Genomic DNA, 26,575 nt, shown 5'->3' with positions numbered 1-26,575 from the left:
TTTCTTTATTCATCACGTCATTAGTATACTCCAAGCTCCTCACTGTTTAGGCAGCTGTGGGAGTCACGAAGCAGTTTCTGTGCCTTTTCCCTCTTTTCTTTTGGCAGTTGGTTAACAGTGGTTTCATTTAGAAAACTAAATGAAAGAAAATTAGAAAACTAATTGAAGCTAAATGATAAAACCTTAAAACCCCGATTCTCTGCTGACAGTATGACTATTTCTTAAGCATCATTGGTTTGAAAAAGTTATCAGATCCTTAACACATATTTTTAATAGCAAGAATGGTGACTTAAAAATGCTATTTAAAAAAAAATGCTATTTAGAATTCTATTCTCAAGTATATATTTTGCATTGTTGTGATAAAAGGACAGGCGTATGTTAGCGAATCTTTAGCTACTAAGGCAGTCACTTAGAATAATACAACCTGATTCTTAGATTTAAATCATGGCTTATATGGTACTATATCTGACCTGGTAACTCAGTGAGTGAACCATCTATATGAAAATAGTCAATAGTATTTACCTGTTTTTCAGATTTTTATTTTTTTTACTAGCCCACAACATTCCTCTACAATAGGTGCACCAACGATGAAATGAACAAAATAGTAAAAATTTCTATTTGTCCTGAGTCCATAAGGGAAGTAGTATTTTTAAGCAAATTTACCTTAAGATCAAAGGCTCCGAATCTCAAACAATTTGATCAGTTCATACTTCTTAAAATACTGTTATACACTGACAAGAAAATACTGCTGTATCACATCAAGAAAAAGGCTTTTGTGATTAAATATGGACAGAGCACGTAAACAGGCATTTTTCTGAAGAAGATATCAGATGGCCAACAGGCACATGGAAAGATGCTCAATATCACCAGTCATTAGGGAAACACAAATCAAAATCACAGTGAGATCACCTCACACTGTTCAGAATGGCTACCATCAAAAAGAACTAACGACTTCCCTGGAAGTCCAGTAGTTAAGACTTGGCACTTCCACTGCAAAGGGCATGGATTCAATCCCACTAAGACCCCGCATGCAAAAACAAAAAACCAAATAAAAGATAAAGTGTTCAAGGATGTGGAGAAAAGGAAACTCTCATGCACTATTGGTGGGAATGCAAATTGGTCCAGCACAATGGAAAACAGTATGGAGGTTCCTCAAAAAATTAAAGATAGAACTATATGATGCAGCAATTCTATTCCTGGATGTTATACGTGAAGAAAATGAAATCAGTAATTCGAAAGATATGCACCCCAGTGTTCACAGAAGCAATACTTACATAAGCCAAGATATGTAAACAACCTAAGTGTCCATCGACAGATAAGTGGATAAAGATGACATGGTATATATACAATGGAATACTACTCAGCCATAAAAAGAATGAAATCTTTACACAGGGAATACAGTCAATATTGAATCACTATGTTGTATACGTGAAACTAATGTAACATTGTAAGTCAACTATATTTCTATTTAAAAAAGGGGCTTTTGGAAATTGTGGGAGTCTAAATTTTCAAAACTCAGAGGTTTAAACTACTACCATTTCTCCATCATAAGTGAGACACTCCTGGAAAACACGGTCTAAGAAGACATTGGTCATGGTTGCTGTTCCATAGCGGGAGAGTTCTTCTTTACTGAGCATGCCATTGTGATCCTTATCAAGATTCAAATACTGGCCTTGGGAAGAAAGACAATAAAAAGACACTTATGACCAAAAGAAACAAAAAGTTATTTTTACTGGTTAATATTTTGATTTTTAAACTACTTTTGTTCCAACAAGGTGTACACTTGCTATTCCTTTAATCTCTATCAGAACAATGTTAAGCCAGAAACCAGTCAAAGAAGATTCATGATGCCTTTATGCTATTTCATTTACATTATTTGTTTTCAGTTTGCAACCTTTTAGAACTTTCCTAGGATTCTAAATTAGATGGAGGTAGGGGGTCAACCCGGAGAAGGCAATGGCAACCCACTCCAGTGTTCTTGCCTGGAGAATCCCAGGGACGGAAGAGCCTGGTGGGCTACCGTCTACGGGGTTGCACAGAGTCGGACATGATTTAAGCGACTTAGCAGCAGCAGGGGTCAACCAACATAAAGCACTGGAATGCTGGCACTTGAAAGCAGAGGTCAAGGTTGCCAAAACAAGTCAGAAGATCACTCAATAGAACAGTGTAACAGAATAATGAAATTCAAGAAAAAAGCAAACTAGGTCCAAAGACATCCCTCTGTGGAACCTGAGAGCAGCATTTTCTGACAATGCAAGATCATAGGTGACGTTCATATTAATGTTCCTCAGTCAACAACAGTCAAACCACATTCCTTATGTTATATTAAAGTGCTAGTGAAGTGAAGTCACTCAGTCTTTGCAACCCCATGGACTGCAGCCTACCAGGCTCCTCAGCCCATGGGATTTTCCAGGCAAGAGTATTGGAGGGGGTTGCCATTTCCTTCTCCAGGGGATCTTCCTGACCCAGGGATTGAACCCAGGTCTCGCCCACATTGTAGGCAGACGCTTTACCGTCTGAGCCACCAGGGAAGTCCGAAATGTATTAAATTAAAAGTGCTAGAAATGTATTAAGAGTCACAAAAATAAAACAATGGCACTTTGCTGTACAGCAGAGATTGGCACAACATTATAAATCAACTATATTAAAAATATATACATATCAGTTCAGTTCAGTTCAGTCGCTCAGTCGTGTCCGACTCTCCGCGACCCCATGAATCACAGCACGCCAGGCCTCCCTGTCCATCACCAACTCCCGGAGTACACTCAAACTCATGTCCACAGAGTCGGTGATGCCATCCAGCCATCTCATTCTCCGTCGTCCCCTTCTCCTCCCGCCCCCAACCTTTCCCAGCATCAGAGTCTTTTCCAGTGAGTCAACTCGTCGCATGAGGTGGCCAAAGTATTGGAGTTTCAGCTTTAGCATCAGTCCCTCCAATGAACATCCAGGATTGATCTCCTTTAGAATGGACTGGTTGGATCTCCTTGCAGTATAAGGGACTCTCAAGAGTCTTCTCCAACACCACAGTTCAGAAGCATCGATTCTTCGGCGATCAGCCTTCTTCACAGTCCAACTCTCACATCCATACATGACCACGGGAAAAACCATTGCCTTGACTAGACGGACCTTGGTTGGCAAAGTAATGTCTCTGCTTTTTAATATACTATCTAGGCTGGTCATAACTTTCCTTCCAAGGAGCAAGCGTCTTTTAATTTCATGGCTGCAATCACAGACATATATATAAAATGTTGGTATTTAAACAAGTAAAATTTAGTAATCTAGAATGGAAGCTCTTAAGAAAATTAGAATACTTTGATCTTAAGGTAAATTGTGCTGTGCTGTGCTTAGTCACTCAGTCGTGTCTGAGTCTTTGCGACCCCATGGGTGGTAGCCCGCCAGGCTCCTCTGTCCACAGGGATTCTCCAGGCAAGAATACTGGAGTGGGTTGCCATGCTCTCCTCCAGGAGATCTTCCCAACCCAGGGTTCGAACCCAGGTCTCATGTATTGCAGGTGGATTCTTTACTACCTGAGCCACCAAGGATGCCCTAAGGTAATCAGGCTATGTATAAAACTGTCCTTTGAATAGAAGTTAATGAACCATTTACTGAGGAACAGATAAGTCAAATTTCAGCATTATGATAAGAACATACCATACACCCTCAGGGCAGAAGGAGCAGAAAACCAATTTGTTTCTTGACTCTCCTTGGATAGTTCCTCATCCCTTAACTAGATGAACATAGAGACATAATTAGAAGACAGCAACTATCAAGTGATAGAATTAAGTAATTTAAAAACATACTTACCTCCAATAAATCATCTAGGAAGCTGCATGCTAAAATATCTTGAATTTTTATCTTCCCTTTAAAGAACAGAAACACAATTACTTAATTTTAAAAACAAGAGCAACTCAATTTTATAAAAATGTTGTTTTAGAAAAGCAATCACACAATTGGTATTCCTAGCTCTCATGTTCCAAAGTCCTTACTATATATTGATGTTAAAGGGAAATCTGCAGGGAATAGTTAATAAGATCTCATATAGATATGTCTACCTATATACCACCAAATATATATCCAATTGATAAATTCCAAAATTACATTGATACAAGATTCGAAAAAATGTTGAGTTAATTTTTTTTGTGGTTATGGATATGATACTGTTAGTAGTCAAACAGACTGTCTCCATTTTCCTTTGGAGGTTCTGGAATAGAAAACAATATAAAGCATGTTTAAGAGTAGAGAGATGGGATTTAAATACCATTTCTAGACATGCAATCTATCTAAGTCTTTACACATAAAATGTGGATAATAATACCTTTATGGAGTTGAGAAGGAAATGAAAGAATCTATGTAAACTGCTTAGCACAGTACTCAGTACGTAATAAACAGTCAAGACTGTTGGCTATTTTTATTTTGTAAATTTCAAAGGGAAAAGATGTGTATGTCTTTAACAAAGGCATTTAAAAGACTGACTACCCCATACTACCCCATACTGTGATGGATTCACACAGCTGCACTTTACTTTCAAGGACCTAAAAGAATCAAGGACTTTGGTTTGGGCCTTCCGTCCCTTTCTCTGTCCCAGTCTAGCAGGTTAGAACAGATGATAGAGTTTACTGTTAAAACATGAGGCAAAATTTACAAACCTGATCCTCATATAGGGTGGTTAACTTGAGAATGAGAAAAATACATTATGGCTAAATGGTCCTCCTATCTCCCAATTCATATTTTTCATCAAAAAGAATAATTCTCCAGTATATTACCCATTAGGGCTAGCAAATATGACAATACCTGCCTTCTTTAAACTGGAAAGAACCATAGGTCACCTAGTTGATACTTCATTTTAAAGACAAAGAAATTGTAAATGGTTATGTGACATGCCCACTGTCACATAGGTGATGGTGGTTGGTGCAAGTAAATCAAAAGATCTATATATCAAAATATGTATATATCAGTGGCAATGACATGTTAGGAAAATAAATTACATTTTAAAGATTTATCTCTAGTTATTGAGATTTAGAAAATATTTAAGTGGGTAAGATTTTCTTTTACCTGTTCTTAGAGGGTCTAAAAAGAAGAAGAACTTCCTAACTGCTGTACAAACATAAAAGGAGTAAAAAGATTTTTCCAGCCCATCTAACTGTGGCAAAGTAGGGATAAGTTCCAATATGTAGTTTTCTAAATCCTGAAAGAACAAAACAAAATACAATTTTGCAGTGTTAAATGTCTGATCTTGATTTTTCACTAGATACTAAAATACAATTTCAGTACTAAAATTATTCAGCATTGAAACTATAATAATGAAATAAATTTATAACTATTAGTGGTGAAGTTATTTTATATATGCCATTTATTTACATCTTAATATATTTTTGAGCAGGTAACACATTCTACATAGTTCCAAATACAAAAGAAACAAAAAAGTATTCATTGAAAAGTTTCCTTCCCACCTATTCTCCGCAGAGGTAACCTACATGATCAGTTGTTTTTTTTTTTCCCACGTGTCATCCCTTTAATACTGTGTCATACTTTCTTTTAAAATACAGTCTCTTCTGAGGTAGACAGACCGAACTGCAGAGCGTCATCAGACAGGAGATAAATACAGCCATGTACAACACACATCAACATGAGGTAGAAATGGTTACAGCTGGAGGGGAGGACCCCAACCCCAACATGGGTAAAGGAAGAAGAGAGCCAGCCTGTCCTCCCCCCATCCCTGCCCCTGGATTCTTTGGTATGCCCCCGCACAGCATTGCCAGAGCTGGACCTGCCCTTCTCCTACTCACCCCAGTGCCCATGAGGTAGCTGCTAGTAGACTGGGGGCTGTCTCCTTGTGCAAAGCTCCCCAAGGCCAATAGAGGAGGCAGTGAGGGCCCTGGGTCTCGGTCAGTGAGCTCTTCCCCCCAACCCCCAGAACTGTCTGCCTCTTGAAGGGATGGCTGAGATCCCAAACCCCTCCCCAATGCCCTCCACCCACCCACCCCCATGATCAGTTTTTGATATATCTGTCCAAAGATAACTGATGCACATATAAGCCAATACATATATATGTATATTTCTTTTCCTTTTTTACACAGGATGTAGCAGTATACCATGAAAATTCTTCTCTATCTTTCTTTTATCATTTAGCAATATACTTTGCAGTCATTTCATTTTGGCTCTCAAAGAACTTCTACTCTTTAAAATACAGCTGTGTATTATTTGACTCTATGAATGTACCATAATCTATTGAACCAGTCTTCTACTAATGGACATCTACACTGTTTATAATCTTTTGCAACACTAAAATACTATAGGGAATACACTGGCAGTCCAATGGTTAGGGCTCCATGCTTCCACTGCAAGGGGTACAGGTTGGAGTCCCTGGTCAGAGAACTAAGATTCCACATGCCATTCAGTATGGCCAAAAAAAAAAAAAAAATACTATAGGGGCCAAGGTAATTTTTCACTCACAGATACTATGCGAGAATATAGGACATAACTTCTGTAAGTTGAATTGCTGGGTCAGAGCATGTGCACATTTATAATTTTGATAGACATCAGCAAACGTCACACTTGCCCGGGAAGGACATATTGATTTCACACTACCACCAGCATTGTGAAGGCTGTATCAACAGCTTCCAAACTGTGCCCCAGGAGTGAGTGATACACTAAACTCAAGGGGGTGCAGCAAGATACAAGGTATGTTAGGTATTTCTTTTGGCCATTTTTCTATGGAAAAAATTACTGAGACAATAAGGGCACCTCAGAGAACTGGAAAAGTTTGGGAAACCATTTTACATTCTATTTTACATTCCTTCATTAAAGTCATTATCAAACTTTTTGATCTTTGCCAATCTGATAGGTGAAAAATGATATTTTAGTGAAGATCTATTTGGCATTTCTCATATAAAGTGAGGTTAACATTTTTTTCCCCTATGATTAAGAAGCATTTGTATTTACTTTCTGCAAACTATTTATATACTTTGCCCAGTTTTTATTGGGTTAACAGCCATTTTATTCTTGATTTCCAGGAGCTTTTTATCCACTAATCAGTCATTTGTCTGTGAATAAGTTGCAAATACTTTTCTTGGCTAACTGTTTCCTTTTCTATTTTTAAAAGTCTTTATTGAATTTGTTACAATATTGTTTCTGCTTTATGTTGTCTTCTTGACTGCTAGGCATGTAGGATCTTAGCTCCTGGACCACTTCCCCAACCATCACAGATCAAACCTGCACCCCATGCACTGGAAAGCAAGGTCTTAACCACTGGACCGCCAGGGAAGTCCCAGCTTCTTGTTTTTACTTTGTTTATGATGGTCTTTTAAAAAATTAGCTGAACTTGTTTTTTAGACTTTTCAGCTTTGTCATATTCAGAAAAGCTTTCCCTATTCCAAGATTATCTATTTAATGTCTCATGGTTTTTTATATTTTACAATTTTGTTACTTTTGCTTTATCCCTCCTGAAGTATAATGTTTCTACTTCCTCTGAGATACTTTATCATCTGAGTTGTATAACCAATGGGATCTCATGCATGGTGAGTCCAAAACTGGACTCTTATCATCCCTAATCCTGGTCCTCACCTATTTCCCCCTGTTTCACTGTTTATTCAAAGTAAAAAATTTAAACTTGGTTCCTACCTTTTCTTTACCAAGGCCCCTACGCTTTACCCCCAACATCTAATCCAGCAGCAAATTTTTGTTATTGTTGGGATATGTGTGTCCAAAATAAATACTGAATTGATCTATTACTGGCTTCTTCACAGACATCATCCTGGTCTGGGCCCCTATCATCTCTCACCTGGACAACCACAGTAGTTTCCTAATTATTCATTGACTCTAGGCTCCTTATAATTCATTCTCCACACATCCAGTGATCTTTTAAAATGTAAACTAGGGAGTACCCTGGTGGTCTAGTGGTTAAAACTCTGCACTTCCACTGCAGGAGCCAGGGGTTTGATTCTTGGTAAGGAAACTAAGATCCCACAGGTCGAGCAGCATGGCCAAAAAAAAAAAAGAAAATTTAAAATGTAAACCAGGGAGTTCATTGATGGTCTAGTAGTTAGGAGTCTGGACTATTACTACTGTGGCCTGGGTTCAATCCCTGGTCGAGGAACTGAGATTCACATGCTTTGTGGCCAATAAATAAACAAATACAATGTAAACCATATCTGACAGAGTCAGCTTAAAAGTTCTCATGGCTTCCTATTAGTCTCAAAATAAAACCCAAACTCCCTGCTGCTGCTGCTAAGTCACTTAAGTCGTGTCCGACTCTGTGTGACCCCATAGACGGAAGCCCACCAGGCTCCCCCGTCCCTGGGATTCTCCAGGCAAGAATACTGGAGTGTGCTGCCATGCCCTCCTTCAGGGGACCTTCCCACCCAGGGATCAAACCCAGGTCTCCCACTTTGCAGGCAGATTCTTTACTGTCTGAGCCACCAGGGAAGCCCAAGAATACTGGACTGGGTTAAGTGAAGTGAAAGTCGCTCAGTCGTGTCCGACTCTGCAACCCCTTGGGCTATATAGTCCATGGAATTCTCCAGGCCAGGATACTGGAGTGGGTAGCCTTTCCCTTCTCCCGGGGATCTTCCGACCCAGGAATCGAACTGGGGTCTCCTGCTTTGGGGGTGGATTCTTTACCAGCTGAGCTACCAGGGAAGCCCCTTGTTACTCTAACCCTTGCTCATATGCTCTAGACACACTGGCTTCCGTCTGCTTCTAAAACAGATCAGGTTTAACTGTGCCTAGGGGACACTGAACTTGCTATTCCCTTGGTATAGGAAATATATGGTACTACATTTTCATAAGGCTGGCTTCTTTTTCATCCTTCATGGCTAAAACTCAGTCACTAGTTCATAGAGGCACCTTTCATCTTATCTAAAACAGTTCCCCAACCCCAGTCATACTCTTTCCTAGGACCCTATTTTCCCCTTAGAACTTGTCAGTCTTTGAAATCATATTGCAGATAATTTAGTGTCTGCTTCCTCACTCTGCTAGGAAAAAAGCACCTTATTATACATAAGGGTAAGGCTTGGCAATGTACCTAGCATAAATTGTTTGGTAATTGCTTATTTAAGATTTAATAGTTGAATGAAAGTTTGCCTATACTACTCAAATTACAGATGTTGGTGCTGGAAATCACTATCTTTTAAATAAGGGAGACACAAAGTCTGGTTTCAAAAGGCAAAGCACCAAAGTTAGGAGAGAGGTTTTTTCCTTTGAAAGAAGTGTTTCCCTTCATTGACAGAAGGGAAGACTCTTCCCTTTTAAATACAACTACAGAGATATACAGTTGCTTTTTCCTCCCTTCTCCCCATCCCTTTTTCAATTTTTGTTTCCATTCATGGCAAGAGGCAAGAAGAGATAAGTTTGTTTTGTAAACCAACTAATGGCTGACAAGAATCCTCAGAGCTATAGAAGTATTCCAATATCTGACCTGAATAAATAACAACAAATGGTTAATATATCTTCCTTGCTATAGAGAGATGGATAGAACCAAGAACCTTTTATTGTCAAGTCGATCTGAACCTTAAAGGACAAGAACAGTACTGTGGCCCTAGAAAGGTTTTTAAGTGTAAATGTTCAGTATGAGCTAACAGATTCCGTCTTCATAAATCTGGATAAAACAGAGTGCAACAAATTACAACAGGAAACAAACTATAACAGGGAATCTGCATTTCTTTAAATCTTATATTTGAACATATATCTAAGTGATTAATTATCCTGGTTCATATTTATGCGTAACTCCATTCCCCTTTTATATATATTTGGGAAAAAAGTCTGAGCTGAAAAGAAATACGTCCATATAATTAAGATAGTTACACTTACAAGAAAAATAATGATTTGTATCATGAGGCTGTAATATAATTCTTTGCTGATAACCTGGCTTAACTACATGAGTGAGTGTGTGTGTGTGTGTGTGTGTGCGCACGCGTGCATGCTCAATTGCTCAGTCATCTTCGCAACCACCTAATGCGTAATAAATACCCTCCTGGTAACTGACCTTACAACCCAAACCTACAGGTGGGAATATAGTCACATTATTTTTCTTATATTTCTTAGAAAAGGTAAAACTCCTTGCCCTTACATTATCTGTAATCGCAACATCCAGTGGTAACTATTATTTAGCATTTTGGTGTCTAGAGTAGTTATGAAAGTAGGTTAATACTTACAGATTCCCGAAGATACCCTTGTCCAGCAACATCATATAAACTGAGTCCTATTCTTGTTTGATGAAGCCAAACTGACAGTAAATAAGAAACGGAAATATAATACTTATTAAGATCTATCCTTTGGTATATATATGCATAAAAGGAGATAAAGAGAGATTAGAAGGACAAGCTAATTTAATAACTCCATAAACATGTATTTTCTCACATGTACTATTCATTAATCCAAAAACTGTTTGAAATAAATATACCATAGAATTAACTGTATAGATCAACAATTCTACCATGCCTAAAGTGACAATAAAGTTGATGCCCTTGAGAATCCTGGTGTTCCACCAAACAGGAGTGTAACGTTATGCCTTCAATGAAGCAGATTTTATTCTACTGAGGTTAATTACTGCAACCAAATATCAGTTAAAGATGGTACACACAGGATTTGACAAGTCATTATGGAACTTACAGGAATCATAACAACTTCATGTTGTTTAATAAAAGCTCCTTGAGTATGCGGCTACAGTTTTGATTTTGAAACTATCCTCTCAGGCAACTTAACCTGTAATATACTGGTGAAATGAAATTACCAGTGAATTAAAATATTTCTAGTAACAATCCATTAAAATTCTTGGTTCAGCTTTTGATATATCTAGTTAGCTAGCATCTTTAGAAGAGGTTTTTGTTTTGTTTTTTATAAACTTTTTTATAATAGTGAACCCAAACGTATGGTAGAAAATTTCAGCTCTAGTAAGTTCCAGGAGAGAATCACAATAATAGGAAAATAAATCTTGGTCAAAAGACAAGAAATTCTGCTATTCAAATTTAATAAAAGAGATGTTTGACATGGAAGGGATATTATAAAAGCAAAGACCCAAATTCTTGATTCTCAGATAGAAGGAGTTGAAGCAAAATGAAAACGGAATCACCTTTTCTCATGACATAATTAAAGAACTGCATGATGGAAATTCTTCCATAAGAATCTGTATGAAGGAGTTTAGCAAAGACTTTTGCTGTGAAAAATTGCCTAAGATAAGAAAATAAACGTTAAATCATCTTCCAATATAATAAAAAAATGACTTCTATATGATTCAGCAGAAAATAACATAAATTCAAACAACTAAAAATCAAAGTAGAGGGAAAAAATCAAAGTGAGAACTATAGTTCAAAACTTAAAATATTAAGTCATACATCTTTAAATTCTATTGCCTTAAGAATGAGGGACTATAGTGTTGTAAATAAACTATATTATTTCTTTTAACAACTTTATACCAATGTAATAGTCTTGACTATAAATAATTTAAATAATTAAACTTTATTATTTTAATGAAAAGTTGACTTAAATGATCATATCATTGACTTAAATTTTCATTAACATTTATTTGATGCATTTAAAATGCTTAATGTAACATACTCTTATGTTAATTATATTACTCTTACTTGCACTTTGGTCCAGCTTTTTCACCAACCTTTAAAAAATTTTCATAATTAATCATTGCTTCTTCTCCAATCATGGGTGGTGTCTGGTGCTTGTCCAGCAAAAACCATAAGTTCTTAGGAGAATTGAAAAATTTTAAGAAATTTAAGATGTTATTATCAACAGAACAAAAATTTTTAAAAATAGTTTTAAAATGTGTTATTTCCATTAAAATGATAGACTACTGTCTATCAGTGGGGCTTCCCTGATAGCTCAGTTGGCAAAGAATCCGCCTGCAGTGCAGGAGACCCCAGTTCAATTCCTGGGTCAGGGAGATCCGCTGGAGAAGGAATTGGCTACCTACTCCAGTATTCTTGGGCTTCCCTTGTGGCTCAGCTGGTAAAGAATCCACCTGCAATGTGGGAGACCTGGGTCTGATCCCTGGTTTGGGAAGAACCCCTGGAGAAGGAAAAGGCTACCCACACCAGTATTCTGGCCTGTGACCCCACAGGGTCACAAAGAGTCGGACCTGACCAAGCGACTTTCACTTTCACTGTAGGGTCAAACTGCAAGGGTTAAAATCCCAGCCCTGTCTTTAATCTTGGACGGTGGACTTAAGCTTCCTGTGTCTCAAACCTCATCTGTAAAGCAGGGATAACAGTCCCTACATCATACAGCTATATGGATAAAAGAGGAACTGTATATGAAAATTTTAGAACTTAGTAAGCACTCAATAAATGCTATTTTTATTATGTTATTAGTAATCAAAGGATAATAGAAGATGATATTCTTCTTAATATGACTCCCTACAATAGTGATTCTCAACTTTGGCCTCAAGTTAAAATTACCTACGGACTTTAAAAAACAAAAGACAAAACTCCTTGGGACACGTAAGCTTTGCAGTTGATTCTGGTGGGAACCATCACTTCAGAGCCTGTGCTTCCAGCCACTCTGCACTACTGTCTCCATTTAGGCGCCCTGGGATCCCACATGACACATGTAGTACAAATAAGAAATGGCCAAGAATTCATTCTTACCTGTAATTCTTCATTATCCAATAGTTCTCTGCTTTTCCTTTGCAGAAAGACAGCTCTGGATTCTTCTCTTAGTTTCTGTAGTAAGACTTCATCTTCAGCTGGCAGCTAAAAATACACTGCAGTTAATTTCTACACTTAAATTCTAGACTATTGGATTATGTAAAATGTATTATTTCACAGCAAATTGATGGGGAAACAATGGAAATAGTGACAGACTTTATTTTTGGGGGCTCCAAAATCACTGCAGACGCTGACTGCAGCCATGAAATTAAAAGACACTTGCTCCTTGGAAGAAAAGCTATGACCAACCTAGACAGCTTATTAAAAAGCAGAAACATTACTTTGCCAACAAAGGTCTGTCTAGTCAAAGCTATGATTTTTTCAGTAGTCATGTATGGATGTGAGAGTTGGACTACAAAGAAAGTTGAGCGCCTAAGAACTGATGCTTTTGAACTGTGGTGTTGGAGAAGACTCTTGAGAGTTCCTTGGACTGCAGGGAGATCAAACCAGTCAATCCTAAAGGAAATCAGTCCTGAATATTCATTGGAAGGATGGATGCTGAAGCATCCAGTTCTGTCCAATACTTTGGCCACCTGATGCGAAGAGCTGACTCATTGAAAAAGACCCTGATGCTAGGAAAGATTGAAGGCAGGAAGAAAAGGGGAAGACAGAGGATGAGATGGTTGGATGGCATCACTGACTCGACAGACATGAGTTTGAGTAAGCTCCAGGAGTTGGTGATGGGCAGGGAAGCCTGGTGTGCTGCATGCAGTCCATGGGGTCGCAAAGAGTCAGACATGACTGAGTGACTGAACTAAACTGATCTGGACTAAAAAACTATGTATGCTACTGTCTCAAAACTACTTTTTGTATCTCAATTTTGCTTAACTTAAAGTCATCATTTATTTAAAAAGTTCATTTAACAAAAAGAGATCCACAGAGAATTCAGTTATCAGCAAGGCCAGTTCTGCCTGGAAAAAGCTAACTGTCTAGCCCAAGTTTCTTTTTTTTGATCCAGAGTTTACTTAAAAATAAACACAACATTTAGTATGTGTCCACAATATATCAAACATCAATACACACATTCTAATTTAATCCTACTAGCCCTGTGAGATGGATTTCATCACACTCAATTTAGAGGCAAGGAAATCAAGAGATGGATGACTATCAAGAATGCATATGCAGTTAGTCAGTCCCAGACCCAAGATTTAAATCTCTGGAGTTCCAGTCTATTTTAATTTTTTATGAGCTGTTTTCTTGGGTTCCTTGTTCCCCTATGTCCTCATGTCCTAATGTTAATGACTTGCCCAAAGTTGTGCAACTAGAGTAATAAAACTTGCGTCTGGGTCTTCTGACATCAGGGATTCCAGTGTGTTTTCTCTCCTCCCTCTCATTTCCATTACTGGGTAATTAGGTTATCTCTCCCTTAAGTGGACTTCAATGCTACTTCCTAGTGACTGTTAGGAGTAAAGTACTATGACAGATAATCAACGGAAGATAATCATCCCCAAACTAAATGTATCAGAATGTGTCATGCTCTTAATTTTCTTTATGACCCACCACTTTTTCTATTTTCTCAATGTAGCCCAAGTTTCACTTTATATTCATAGAACACTGTTCCCAGTGTAACCTTACCCTGATACAGAATTAAATCAAGACTAGCTGAAGAGCGCAGAGAAGGCAATGGCAAGCCACTCCAGTACTCTTGCCTAGAAAATCCCATGGATGGAGGAGCCTGGTAGGCTGCAGTCCGTGGGGTCGCTATGGGTCGGACACGACTGGGCGACTTTACTTTCACTTTTCACTTTCACACATTGGAGAAGGAAATGGCAACCCACTCCAGTGTTCTTGCCTGGAGCATCCCAGGGACGGGGGAGCCTGGTGGGCTTCCGTCTATGGGGTCACACAGAGTCGGACACGACTGAAGTGACTTAGCAGCAGCAGCAGCTGAAGAGCAACTTTTAGCCAAGTATGCCTGGTGAGATTGGATCACCTTAATTCTCCGAGACGGTCAAGCCGAAGTCTACTAATTGGCCTCTAAGGCAGAGGTTCTGCTTATTGTGGTGATTTCCCTAAGTTGGGCTTTAAAATGACTCATCCCAACAACTTCAAATAATTCGCTTTGAGAATTTCTTTCTTCTATGTATCTTTGCCCCATCAAATTTAGCTGTGTAATCCATAATCCAAATTTGGGGCTATGATTTTACTTTATTTCTAAGAACTAAGATGCCATCCTTTCCCATCAAAGGGGATGGAGAAAGAATAAGCATTAGGAGGTGAGGCTGGGGTTGAGACAGGAACTGTGTGCCAGTGGCTAGTCAACCAGCTAACCAGTCAAGGAGAGAAGTGGTGACCAAAGATGACAGGTAGTTTCTCTGAAGCGGTGGAGTAGAAGGAGAAGAAACCAGGGAAAGAACATCCCACAAGTCCACATCTGCAGACCAGCAACCATTTAGGATTTGGAAGAGGTCAGAGAAAAGACAGAAATGGGGGAAAAGGGGATTCCCTCAGGAACCACAAGGGGACAGCTGGTATTGGAAATACAGGAAAGTGGAGTCCTAGGAATGGAGTGACGTCAGCATCTGAGGGCTGCTTCTGGCTTAGTAAGATAACAATTTCACAATCCTGATTACATGAGATAATGAATATAAAATGTTCTGAAGTAGGTGGACACTCAATAAATGTCAATTCCCTTCCCACTCTCTCAGACTACAAAAAATTCTCAGTTGTCTAACTGCCTCCGATTAAGAAAGTATGAAATGCAAAAAAACAAAAAGAAAAGTATGTATGCTGTGACCTCATTTTTGTTAAACACACACATATAAAAATCTTTATTTATGTCCCCGGCATTAGCTGCTTTTTCTCTTTTCCACAACAAATATGGATTAGTCTCATAATTTTTCAAAGGCTGGGAGACACAGTATTACAAAAAAGTTTCCAGTAAAATGATTCAATGAAAAAAGTTTGTACTTGAAGAAATAAGTTAAAATTATTTGGATAATCCACTTATATCAATACCTCACTCCTTAATGCAAGTAAAACATAATATTTACTTTCTTTGCAAATAATGTTGTAAGTAATGAGTTTAGGAGCCAACAGGTTTAAGAGACATTCAGCTAAAATTCCAAAGTTAACTTTATTATGGTAGCTACGCTTTCCACAATACTAAATAGGTCTTATTGTTTTCAGTAGCCTTCAATTTTAGCTGTAAATAGCTTTCTAAAGTCTCACTGTTTGATCTACAATGTTCTTCAAAGCCTTCTTTACTATTTTGGCACAAAGAAACATATAATTAAGTGTAACTCTTAAAGTTTTCCACTCTCAATCTATTTTTCAGTTTAGCCTTGAGCAAAACATTTTACACCATATGAGTAAAAGACAAAGTTAAAAATTGTGACCAACCAAGTAAATCTAAGTCTTATAGAAAACCTGACAACAGAATCCAATAGAATACCACAACTAATATCCATAATAAAAATTAGGAAGAAAGAACTTTAAAAAAGTGGCAAGTAACAACTTTGTATTCTTATACCAATTCATATGAAAAACTAAGATTTAACCAGGTCAAAAATAATAAGGTCAACTATAATAAAACAATATACAAAATTTTAAATATAATCAATTTATCTGTTTATAAAGTAAAAGACTTTCATCCCATTTAAAAAAATTACACTTAATTTATAAACTCTGCAAGACATTTGCTTAGATATCACTTACCCTGTAATAAAACCGAGGAATGGTCTTATAGAATTCATTTGTGTTTTTTCTACCTCCTTTCCATTCTGAGTAATACTTGGTAAATAAATCCATTTCTTCATCTTTTAATTCTTGTTCACTTTTTTTTTCTGGTAACAAAACAGTTTAAGGAGGGAAAGAACTTTTAAAATCAGACAATATTTTTTCAAGACATCTATACACTATGCTCTAATTATAGCACAAAAAAAGGCCTTCACAATTGTGTTTAGATACTGAGCATCTGTTAACTTTCTTAAAATACCAAGAATCACTACCTTCCACTGAAACAGCCTCTTCTACATCTTCAACCAGTTCTCAGATACTCCCACTTCTTATCACTGTGCTTGTCTCTTCCTCAAGTCACTGCCTCTCTTACAGACCTGACATATTCTAATTCATTTAATCAAAAGTACTCATTGAGCACATACAACTCAGTATCAAAAAAAAAAAAACCAATCAAAAAAGGGGCAGAAGATCTAAAAAGACATTTCTCCAAAGAAGACATACAGATGGCCAACAGGCACATGAAAAGATGCTCAACATTGCTAATAGAGAAGCGCAAGTCAAAATTACAATGAGATCTCACTTCACACTGTTGGAATGGCCATCATTAAAAAGGCCACAAATAATAAAAGTTGGAGAGGGTGTAGAGAGAAGGGAACCCTCCAGCACTGGTGATGGGAATTTAAATTGACATAGCCACTATGGAGAACAGTATTAAGGTTCCTTAGAAAACCAGAGTTACCATATGATCTAGCAATCCCACTCCTGTACATATATCTTAAGATAACTATAATTTGAAAAGATACATGCACTTGATAGTTCATTGCAGCCCTATTTACAATAGGCAAGACATGGAAGCAACCCAGATGCCCCTCAACAGATGAACAGCTAAATATGTGGGGGGCATGTGTGTGTATACATGCACACATGCATACATACAATGGAATAGACTTAGTCATAAGGATGAAATAATGACATCTACAACAATAAGGATAGACTTAGAGATTATCATAATAAGTGAGACAAAAATAAATATCATACCATATCTCTTATATGTGGAATATTTTTTTTTTATTTCTAAAAAAGAATTTTATTAAAAAAGCACAAATGCAAAGAAATGAACAGAGGAAAATTTATGCGTCGAACCTGAAATGGTCACTTATGATAATATACATGCTACAATTCCATTCTCCCCAATCATTCCACCTTCACCCTCTTCCACAGAGTCCCAAAGACTGTTCTAAATGCCTATGTCTCTTTTGCAGTCTCTTATACAGGGTTCAGGTTACCATTTTTCTAAATTCCATATATATGCGTTAATATACAGTATTGATGTTCTTCTTTCTGGCTTACTTCACTCTGTATAATTGGCTCCAATTTCATCCACCTCATTAAAACTGATTCAAATGCATTCTTTTTGATGGCTGAGAAATACTCCATTGTGTATATGTACCAAAGCTTTCTTATCCATTCATCTGCAGATGGACATCTAGGTTGCTTCCATGTCCTGGCTATTATAAACAGTGCTGCAATGAACATTGGAGTACATGTGTCTCTTTCAATTCTGGTTTCCTCGGTGTGTATGCCCAGGAGTGCGATCGCTGGATCATATGGCAGGTCTATTTCCAGTTTTCTGAGGAATCTCCACACTGTTCTCCATAGTGGCTGTACTAGTTTGCATTCCCACCAACAGTGTAAGAGGGTTCCCTTCTCTATGTGGAATATTTTTTAAATAGATAAAATAAACTTATTTACAAAACAGAAAGACGCAGACATAGGAAACAAACATGGTTACCAAAACCTCACTGCACTTCATCGTCACTGAGATCCTTGATTTTATGATTTATTTTAAGTTTTCCCTCTTCCTGGTCTCACGTCCTTCTCAATATGCCTGTAGTATTTTCCTGAAACTCTTCTGCCAGCATTTCTGCTATATCTGGATTTGCCTTGTTTTTAATAACTGTGTTGGAGAAAACTGCCGAATTATGTAAACATTTGGTCCCACAAATTTATTTCATGGTAGTTAACAACCCAGCCTCTCAAAACCACCAATACATATTTTATTTGCCCTTGACGTCCTCTTGCTTATTCCTCTCAGTAACTGACTGTTCCAAACTTGCACTGCATTCCGCAAACCTGCTGTGTTCACCCTCAACAGATGAGAATCCCACTCAGTTCACCAACAACTGAGTAGTATACTGGGCATGCCTGGGTCCTCAGTCGCTTCATCTGTGTCTGACTCTTTGTGACCCCACAAACTGAAGCACACCAGGCTCCCCTGTCCTTCACTATCTCCCGGAGTTTGCTCAAACTCATGTCCATTGAATTGGTGATGCAATCCAACCATCTTATCCTGTCACCCCCTTCTCCTCCTGCTTTCAATCTTTCCCAGCATTTGGGTCTTTTCCAATGAGTCTACTCCTTGCATGAGCTCTATACAGTCAGCAAAAACAAGACCAGGAGCTGACTGTGGCTCAGATCATGAACTTCTTATTGCCAAATTCAGACTTAAATTGAAGAAAGTAGGGAAAACCACTAGACCATTCAGATATGACCTCAATCAAATCCCTTATGATTATACAGTGGAAGTGAGAAATAGATTTAAGGGACTAGATCTGATAGATAGAGTGCCTGATGAACTCTGGACAGAGGTTCGTGACATTGTACAGGAGACAGGGACCAAGACCATCCCCATGGAAAAGAAATGCAAAAACGCAAAATGACTGTCTGAGGAGGCCTTACAAATAGCTGTGAAAAGAAGAGAGGTGAAAAGCAAAGGGGAAAAGGAAAGATATAAGCATCTGAATGCAGAGTTCCAAAGAATAGCAAGGAGAGATAAGAAAGCCTTCCTCAGTGATCAATGCAAAGAAATAGAGGAAAACAACAGAATAGGAAAAACAAGAGATCTCTTCAAGAAAATTAAGAGATTCCAAGGGAACATTTCATGCAAAGATGGGCTCGATAAAGGACAGAAATGGTATGGACCTAACAGAAGCAGAAGATATTAAGAAGAGGTGGCAAGAATACACAGAAGAACTGTACAAAAAAGATCTTCACGACCAAGATAGTCACGATAACGTGATCACTGACCTAGAGCCAGACATCTTGGAATGTGAAGTCAAGTGGGCCTTAGAGAAAGCATCACTACGAACAAAGCTAGTGGAGGTGATGGAATTCCAGTTGAGCTATTTCAAATCTTGAAAGATGATGCTGTGAAAGTGCTGCACTCAATATGCCAGCAAATTTGGAAAACTCAGCAGTGGCCACAGGACTGGAAAAGGTCAGTCTTCATTCCAATCCCAAAGAAAGGGAATGCCAAAGAATGCTCACACTACCGCACAATAGGACTCATCTCACACGCTAGTAAAGCCATGCTCAAAATTCTCCAAGCCAGGCTTCAGCAATATGTGAACCATGAACTCCCAGATGTTCAAGCAGGTTTTACAAAAGGCAGAGGCACCAGAGATCAAATTGCCAACATCCACTGGATCATGGAGAAAGCAAGAGAGTTCCAGTAAAACATCTATTTCTGCTTCATTGACTATGCCAAAGCCTTTGACTGTGTGGATCACAATAAACTGTGGAAAATTCTGAAAGAGATGGGAATACCAGACCACCTGACCTGCCTCTTGAGAAACCTGTATGCAGGTCAGGAAGCAACAGTCAGAACTGTACATGGAACAACAGACTGGTTCCAAATAGGAAAAGGAGTACGTCAAGGCTGTATATTGTCACCTTGCTTATTTAACTTATATGCAGAGTACATCATGAGGAACGCTGGGCTGGAAGAAGCACAAGCTGGAATCAAGATTGCTGGGAGAAATATCAATAACCTCAGATATGCAGATGACACTACTCTTATGGCAGAAAGGGAAGAGGAACTCAAAAGCCTCTTGATGAAAGTGAAAGAGGAGAGTAAAAAGGTTGGCTTGAAGCTCAACATTCAGAAAACAAAGATCATGGCATCTGGTCCCATCACTTCATGGAAATAGATGGAAAAACAGTGGAAGCAGTGTCAGACTTTATTTTTTTGGGCTCCAAAATCACTGCAGATGCTGATTGCAGCCATGAAATTAAAAGACGCTTACTCCTTGGAAGGAAAGTTATGACCAACCTTGATAGTATGTTGAAAAGCAGAGACATTACTTTGCCAACAAAGGCCCATCTAGTCAAGGCTATGGTTTTTCCCGTGGTCATGTATGGATATGAGAGTTGGATTGTGAAGAAGGCTGATCGCCGAAGAATTGATGCTTTTGAACTGTGGTGTTGGAGAAGACTCTTGAGAGTCCCTTGGACTGCAAGGAGATCCAACCAGTCCATTCTAAAGGAGATCAATCCTGGATGTTCATTGGAAGGACTGATGCTAAAGCTGAAACTGCAATACTTTGGCCACCTCATGCGACGAGTTGACTCACTGGAAAAGACTCTGATCCTGGGAAAGGTTGGGGGCGGGAGGAGAAGGGGTCGACAGAGAATGAGATGGCTGGATGGCATCACCGACTCTGTGGACATGAATTTGAGTGTACTCCGGGAGTTGGTGATGGACAGGGAGGCCTGGCGTGCTGTGATTCATGGGGTCGCGGAGAGTCTGAGTGACTGAACTGAACTGAACTGAACCTGCATGAGGTGGGCAAAGTATTGGAGCTCAGCATTAGTCCTTCCAATGAACATTTAGGGTTGATTTCTTTACCTTACTACTCTTTTTCTAATTCCTTGTTTCCAACTCAGTAAGTAGTACCACGATCAACTGAGCTCAAATCCCAAGAGTCACTCTCATTCTACCATTCACCTATTCTAGGGATATACAAGTATACGTGTGAGTGGATAAGTGCATACACACATGCATCGTTCCAGAGTCAGAGATTCTCACTTTCACTGAGATAAAATTGATCAACAACAACAAAAATTTGAAGAAGGTATACAGATATCCAGGCATAAGATCATTCCAGGCAAAAGAAACAGCCAGTGCCAAGGCACGAAAATGGGAGTATGCCTGGTGTATGCACGGAAGGGGGAGGTGGTCAGCGAGCTGCAGCAGAATGAGCCAGAGGGAATAGCAGATGAGGGAGAGCAGATAAAGGAGTAGATAGGAAATACTGGAGGACTGGAGGTTGGAGAGGTGAGAGAAGGAACTGCCTTGGAGTGTAGGAGAGTCAATGTCTAGGGACACAAGAAAGAAGTGTAGTTGAATGAAACATCTACTTTAGGTTAGTGGACAAGAATTAAAAGTGAGACAATTCAGCTGCTCTGGGTGGAGGTTGTGGAATAGGAATGACAGTTTTAACCAGACTGCTTAACAAACAAATGTGAAGTAGAGGGAAAGGGACATGGAAAAACGCATTCAGTTCAGTTGCTCAGTCCTGTCCGACTGTGCGCAACCCCATGAATCACACATGCCAGGCCTCCCTGTCCATCACCAACTCCCGGAGTACACTCAAACTCATGTCCACAGAGTCGGTGATGCCATCCAGCCATCTCATTCTCTTGTCGTCCCCTTCTCCTCCCGCCCCCAACCTTTCCCAGCATCAGAGTCTTTTCCAGTGAGTCAACTGGTTGCATGAGGTGGCCAAAGTATTGCAGTTTCAGCTTTAGCATCAGTCCTTCCAATGAACACCCAGGATTGATCTCCTTTAGAATGGACTGGTTGGATCTCCTTGCAGTCCAAGGGACTCTCAAGAGTCTTCTCCAACACCACAGTTCAAAAGCATTTTTTTGGGCTCCAAAATCACTGCAGATCCTGATTGCAGCCATGAAATTAAAAGACGCTTGCTCCTTGGAAGGAAAGTTATGACCAACCTGGATAGTATATTAAAAAGCAGAGACATTACTTTGCCAACAAAGGTCCGTCTAGTCAAGGCTATGGTTTTTCCCGTGGTCATGTATGGATGTGAGAGTTGGACTGTGAAGAAAGCTGATCGCCGAAGAATTGATGCTTTTGAACTGTGGTGTTGGAAAAACGCATTATGAAGTCTAAAATGGGCAAAGTGAAAGTGAAGTCGCTCAGTCGTGTCCGACTCTTTGCGACCCCATGGACTGTAACCCACCAGGCTCCTCTGTCCGTGGGATTCTCCAGGCAAGAATACTGGAGTGGGTTGCCATTGCCTTCTCCAAGGAGGGAAGTAAAAAGTGTGACAATAAAAAGGCGGTAAGAGCAACGGAGTATAGGTTTAGGTAGGATCGAAAGGCTGTTGGCGCCGCGACTTTGAATTATCTCTCACAAGTCTAGGTCAGGACCAAGCAAGTGAGTGTCTAGGTAGTTTTTCATTTCTGAAAATCCCTTCCCAGAGAAGTGTAGGTCAAACCCCTCTGGATCGCTGAACCACATGCCAGTCAGCCTCTTTTGTCCGGAGAGGTTTTACCAAAGGTGCTGCTCCTCCCCATCCATCGTCCCCCCCAGCTCCCGGTGTTTGGGCCAGGATCTCTCAGCGGGCGGCTCCTCCCAAACTCACTGTTTGGACTGGTGCTGGGCGTCGCTAACCGCCGGCGAAGAATTTCTTTCCAGTCCATGGCTGATTCCGGCCCACCAGTTCCCGCATTTGCTGTTTACTAACCGCTCCACCCCCTGCCAGCTCCGGCGTCAACGCCGCCCAGTCCCGTAAAAAGTCATGAAGGCCGCGTAACCGCCATCTTGGACGCGGGCGGAAGTGGGGTAAATCGATCCCAGAGGCCACTGCGGAGAATACCACGGTCAGGGTAACGGTAGGGACGCCGTCACAACGGGGAGGGCAGACGTGAAAAAGAAAAGCTGCTTCCTTAACGCAGCTTCCCAGCCTCACCATGCTTGATTCTAAAGGCGCCGGATAAGGGAGCCCGCGCTTTTATTTCATCTTGGCCCTTTGGCACTTGTGCCCCACGTGACCCAGGGGTTCCTTTGGCTCCTCCGGCTGGATGGAAGAGCTTTCTTAATTTCACAGTTTCTTTTCATTGTTTATTGCAGATATCTGGAGGCTTTAAATGCTCCCTGAATGTAATAGGTGGGATCAGCAGCCGCCTGTGCCCCCTCCTGCCGCTAAAAGGTTCACAAGTCGCCTTTTCCTCGCCTCCAGGCGGGACGGAACGCCTGCGACCAGCTTGGCCACGCCTCCGCGGCGGGGGCCGTCGCGGTGCATTGTGGACGCCGTAGTTTCGCCGCTAATGGTTGCACACAGCGTGAGTGATGAGGTGGGTGATTGAATCTAGAGACCTTCGTTTGTGACCGACCCGTACACAGAGGGGGTGCCCTCGTGCACTTCTCTTCCTTACTTGTGTCTCTGGCTCGGCTCTCTTAACCGCCCCCTCTCATCCCCCCATTTGAAGAGTTTGGCGGCCAGGGCCCCTAGACTTGGGCTTTAGCCTCTTCCTTGGCTACGGGTGGGCCTGAGGTAGGAGGCTTCCGAATCCTAGTCCCTTATGCAGCCTATCTCCCATGGGTTCCTGCCCCTTTTCAAGAAGAGTGGTGTTCCGCATGAGTCAGCTGGCGGGTCTTTGTGCTTTTTCCCTCAGGTTCGCTGACTGGAATATAACAGGTAGCAGAGGATTCCTGCTCTGTCTCCTAGTCCTGGAACTTGCGAGAGAGGTTGGATATCCCCATACCCTGGTTTAATGGAGAGAACTCAACCATGCTTCGTTGCTCCTAGCTCCCAAAGCATTTGATTTGTGAGAAGCTGAAAATCGCCTTGTAGAAAGTTGCCCTTCGATTCTCCGACCCCAGCCACCAGCCTGCAGAAGTTGGGACTTTGAACATCTTTCTCACAATCTAGTGCTGATTTAACTGCATAATGACTTTCTATTTCACTGGTATTCGAAGCTTTCCTAAGCTTTGGAAGAGCAACTCATACCTTGGGCTAAGTTCAAGTCACTCTTACCTCTCTCTCTTTCTCAAAGACTGTTATGGCATCAGGAATCAAGAGAAATGGTTTTCTGTTAAAACGATGTCTGCACAAAATACCAAAGCAATGAACCTGCTGATTGCCAAGGCCAGATGTGTCAGGAAACTAGATGAGGGTAGTAATAAGGAAGTTTCTGCTGATTCTTCTCACATGTTTGCAGCTGGAGCGGCTAAGAAGAGATCACAGGTGAATCCTAGTAAAGCTCCTGTGTTGCCACCTGTTAAGAACGTTATTCAGCTCCCGACAAGACCTTTGAACTCAGAGGAGTGGGATAAACTTAAGGAAGAGTTCAAAGAAAAGGCTAACTTTGAAAATTGGATTATTTTGCAGATGGTTAAATGCCATAGCTCTGTAGATGTGGCCAAATCTGTGCTGGCATGGGTAGCTGCAAAAAACAATGGTATTGTAGGTTATGATTTACTGGTCAAGTATTTGTATCTCTGTGTTTTTCATAAGCAGACATCAGAAATTATTGATGTCTATGAAATCATGAAAGCCAGATACAAGCGTTTAGAATCTGGAGCCTACACTCTTCTCATGCGGGGATTAATCTATACAGACAGATGGAAAGAGGCCTTGCTGCTGTTAGAGGACTTCAAAAAAGTCATGATTCCTTCAAAAAAGAACTATGATGACTGTATCCAGGGAGCCCTGTTTCATCAAGATGTAAATGTAGCTTGGAATTTGTATCAGGAGTTGTTAAGTCATGATATTGTTCCTATGTTGGAAACTTTAAAAGCCTTCTTTGATTTTGGAAAAGACATGAAAGATGATCAGTATTCAAACAAACTGCACAATATTCTTTTGTATCTCAGAAATAATCAACTTTACCCTGGGGAGTCATTTGCACACAGTATAAAAACATGGTTTGAGAGGTAATTTTGATTTCTGTTTATGTGTGTATTTTTATTTTAATACTGATACCTAAAAGTATCCTCTTCCTTTTTTTTTTTTTTAAATTAGTTGCTGAGGATTGTTCTATTCAGATTATACTTTTTTCTCTTAGTAAGGCCCCTTTAAGACAGTTTTCTTTCTCTTTGAAAAACCTATTGTGATAATCTCTGCTCATCACATAAAAGGGAGATTATAGAACACTTGCTTTTGTGTATATTTTCCTTTTAGAAGGCTCATTTGTTTTCTGAGGTGTCTAGTATATGAGTATTTACAAATAGCACTTGTGGCTGGAGTTCATAGCAAGAAAAGTGGAGCTGTCTTTGGGTCATATTACTATTTTCAGAAGTTCTTTGAAACTTAATTGTGATTGGTAAAATGTATATAATACACATACATATTCTGTATACTGTCTGCATTTCACCAACTTGAGTAGTTAGAGCAGAGAGAGGGATCCTGCTTAAACCTCATATGCGTTAAAAAAGAAAATCTTCATCTGTCCTGGTTTTGATCATACCATATTTGACTACTGTCTCCAAAACTCTCTCCTTTTCTTTCCTTCATGTTATCAGCTTGATGATGGTCTTTTGTTCTTTGTTTCTTTACTGCTAATTTGCCTCAGGCTTTTTCCTGCAGGTTCTTTCCTTTCATCTCTGTTTTTCTCTTGCTTTTCTACTATATGTTATTTTTACAGAGCTTTGCAGTAGCAATCATGCTTATCTTTCTTACCACCTTTATTGAATATCTGCAGAGGAACTAGATAGTGACAGTCTTTGAAGGCCCAGGATTTTGGATTTTATTCTGTTATCAAGAATGCTGGTCTTGGAGTAGTTTTTAAAAGATGATGCCAAAACAGTGAGAAAAGAAGATTGGAGAGGGATTAAGATTTGAAACGGGGAGATCTGTTTGGAGGCAATTGTAGATTTGAGTAAGGGATGATGAGATCTTGAATTAAGAACTGAGAAAGGAGAGAAGGCAGTAGAATTGATAGGAATCAATGAGGCTTCCCTGGTGGCTCAGTGGTAAAGAATCCGCCTTCTAGTGTTGGAAACACGGCTTGGATCCCTCATCTGGGGAGATCCCACATGCTGCAGAGCAACTAAGCCGTTGCACCACAACTAACTAGAGCCTGTGCTCTAGAGCCCGTGAGCCGCAACTACTGATGCTGCACTCTCTAGAGCCCATGCTCCACAACAGAAGCCCCCACAGTGAGAAGTCCTTGCCCACTGCAACTAGCGAGTTTCCCGTGCTCGCTGCAACTGGAGAAAAGCCCATGCAGCATGGAAGACCCAGCACAGCTCCCCCCACTTCAAAAAAGAAAAAAATTGATGGTAGTGTATGAAAGAGGAAAGAAGAAAGGATAAGTTGATTGAGCAAATAAATGAATAAGTAATTTTGAATGCCTCCAGTTTTAGACTAAGCACTGTGGGTGTTTTGTGTTGTAAGATCTATTATAATGGCATTCATGAGCTAATTGGGAATGCA

General features: G+C 39.8%; 2 protein-coding genes across 4 annotated transcripts in view; one reads left to right on the top strand and one right to left on the bottom strand.

Moving 5' to 3' along the window:
* The window catches only part of PPP2R3C (protein phosphatase 2 regulatory subunit B''gamma), a 28,278-nt gene extending 5,322 nt beyond the window's left edge, over positions 1-22,956 (bottom strand). Inside the window, exons 1-10 of the mRNA XM_055418244.2 lie at positions 22,781-22,956; positions 16,311-16,438; positions 12,594-12,698; positions 11,580-11,692; positions 11,069-11,166; positions 10,152-10,222; positions 5,053-5,185; positions 3,805-3,860; positions 3,652-3,727; positions 1,536-1,672 (exon numbers count right to left, since the gene is read on the bottom strand). Of these exons, the coding sequence (XP_055274219.1) occupies positions 1,536-1,672; positions 3,652-3,727; positions 3,805-3,860; positions 5,053-5,185; positions 10,152-10,222; positions 11,069-11,166; positions 11,580-11,692; positions 12,594-12,698; positions 16,311-16,438; positions 22,781-22,838 (975 nt within the window). The 5' untranslated portion in view covers positions 22,839-22,956. The remainder of the gene's footprint in view (positions 1-1,535; positions 1,673-3,651; positions 3,728-3,804; positions 3,861-5,052; positions 5,186-10,151; positions 10,223-11,068; positions 11,167-11,579; positions 11,693-12,593; positions 12,699-16,310; positions 16,439-22,780) is intronic.
* The window catches only part of PRORP (protein only RNase P catalytic subunit), a 152,212-nt gene continuing 148,530 nt past the window's right edge, over positions 22,894-26,575 (top strand). The window contains exons 1-3 of one of the 3 annotated variants that reach the window (XM_055418239.2): positions 22,894-22,980; positions 23,269-23,492; positions 23,814-25,074. In XM_055418239.2, coding sequence (XP_055274214.1) covers positions 24,089-25,074 — 986 coding nt within the window. In that variant the 5' untranslated portion in view covers positions 22,894-22,980; positions 23,269-23,492; positions 23,814-24,088. Of the gene's footprint in view, positions 23,031-23,268; positions 23,493-23,813; positions 25,075-26,575 lie in introns of all 3 variants that reach the window. The other 2 variants (XM_055418238.2, XM_055418237.2) reach the window with 2 other exon arrangements.

The sequence above is a fragment of the Moschus berezovskii genome, chromosome 21 (assembly GCF_049115385.1).
Source record: "Moschus berezovskii isolate FMDL1 chromosome 21, NW_MosBer_1.0, whole genome shotgun sequence".
Lineage (NCBI taxonomy): Eukaryota > Metazoa > Chordata > Mammalia > Artiodactyla > Moschidae > Moschus > Moschus berezovskii.
This window is presented reverse-complemented; position numbering and strand designations above follow the sequence as displayed.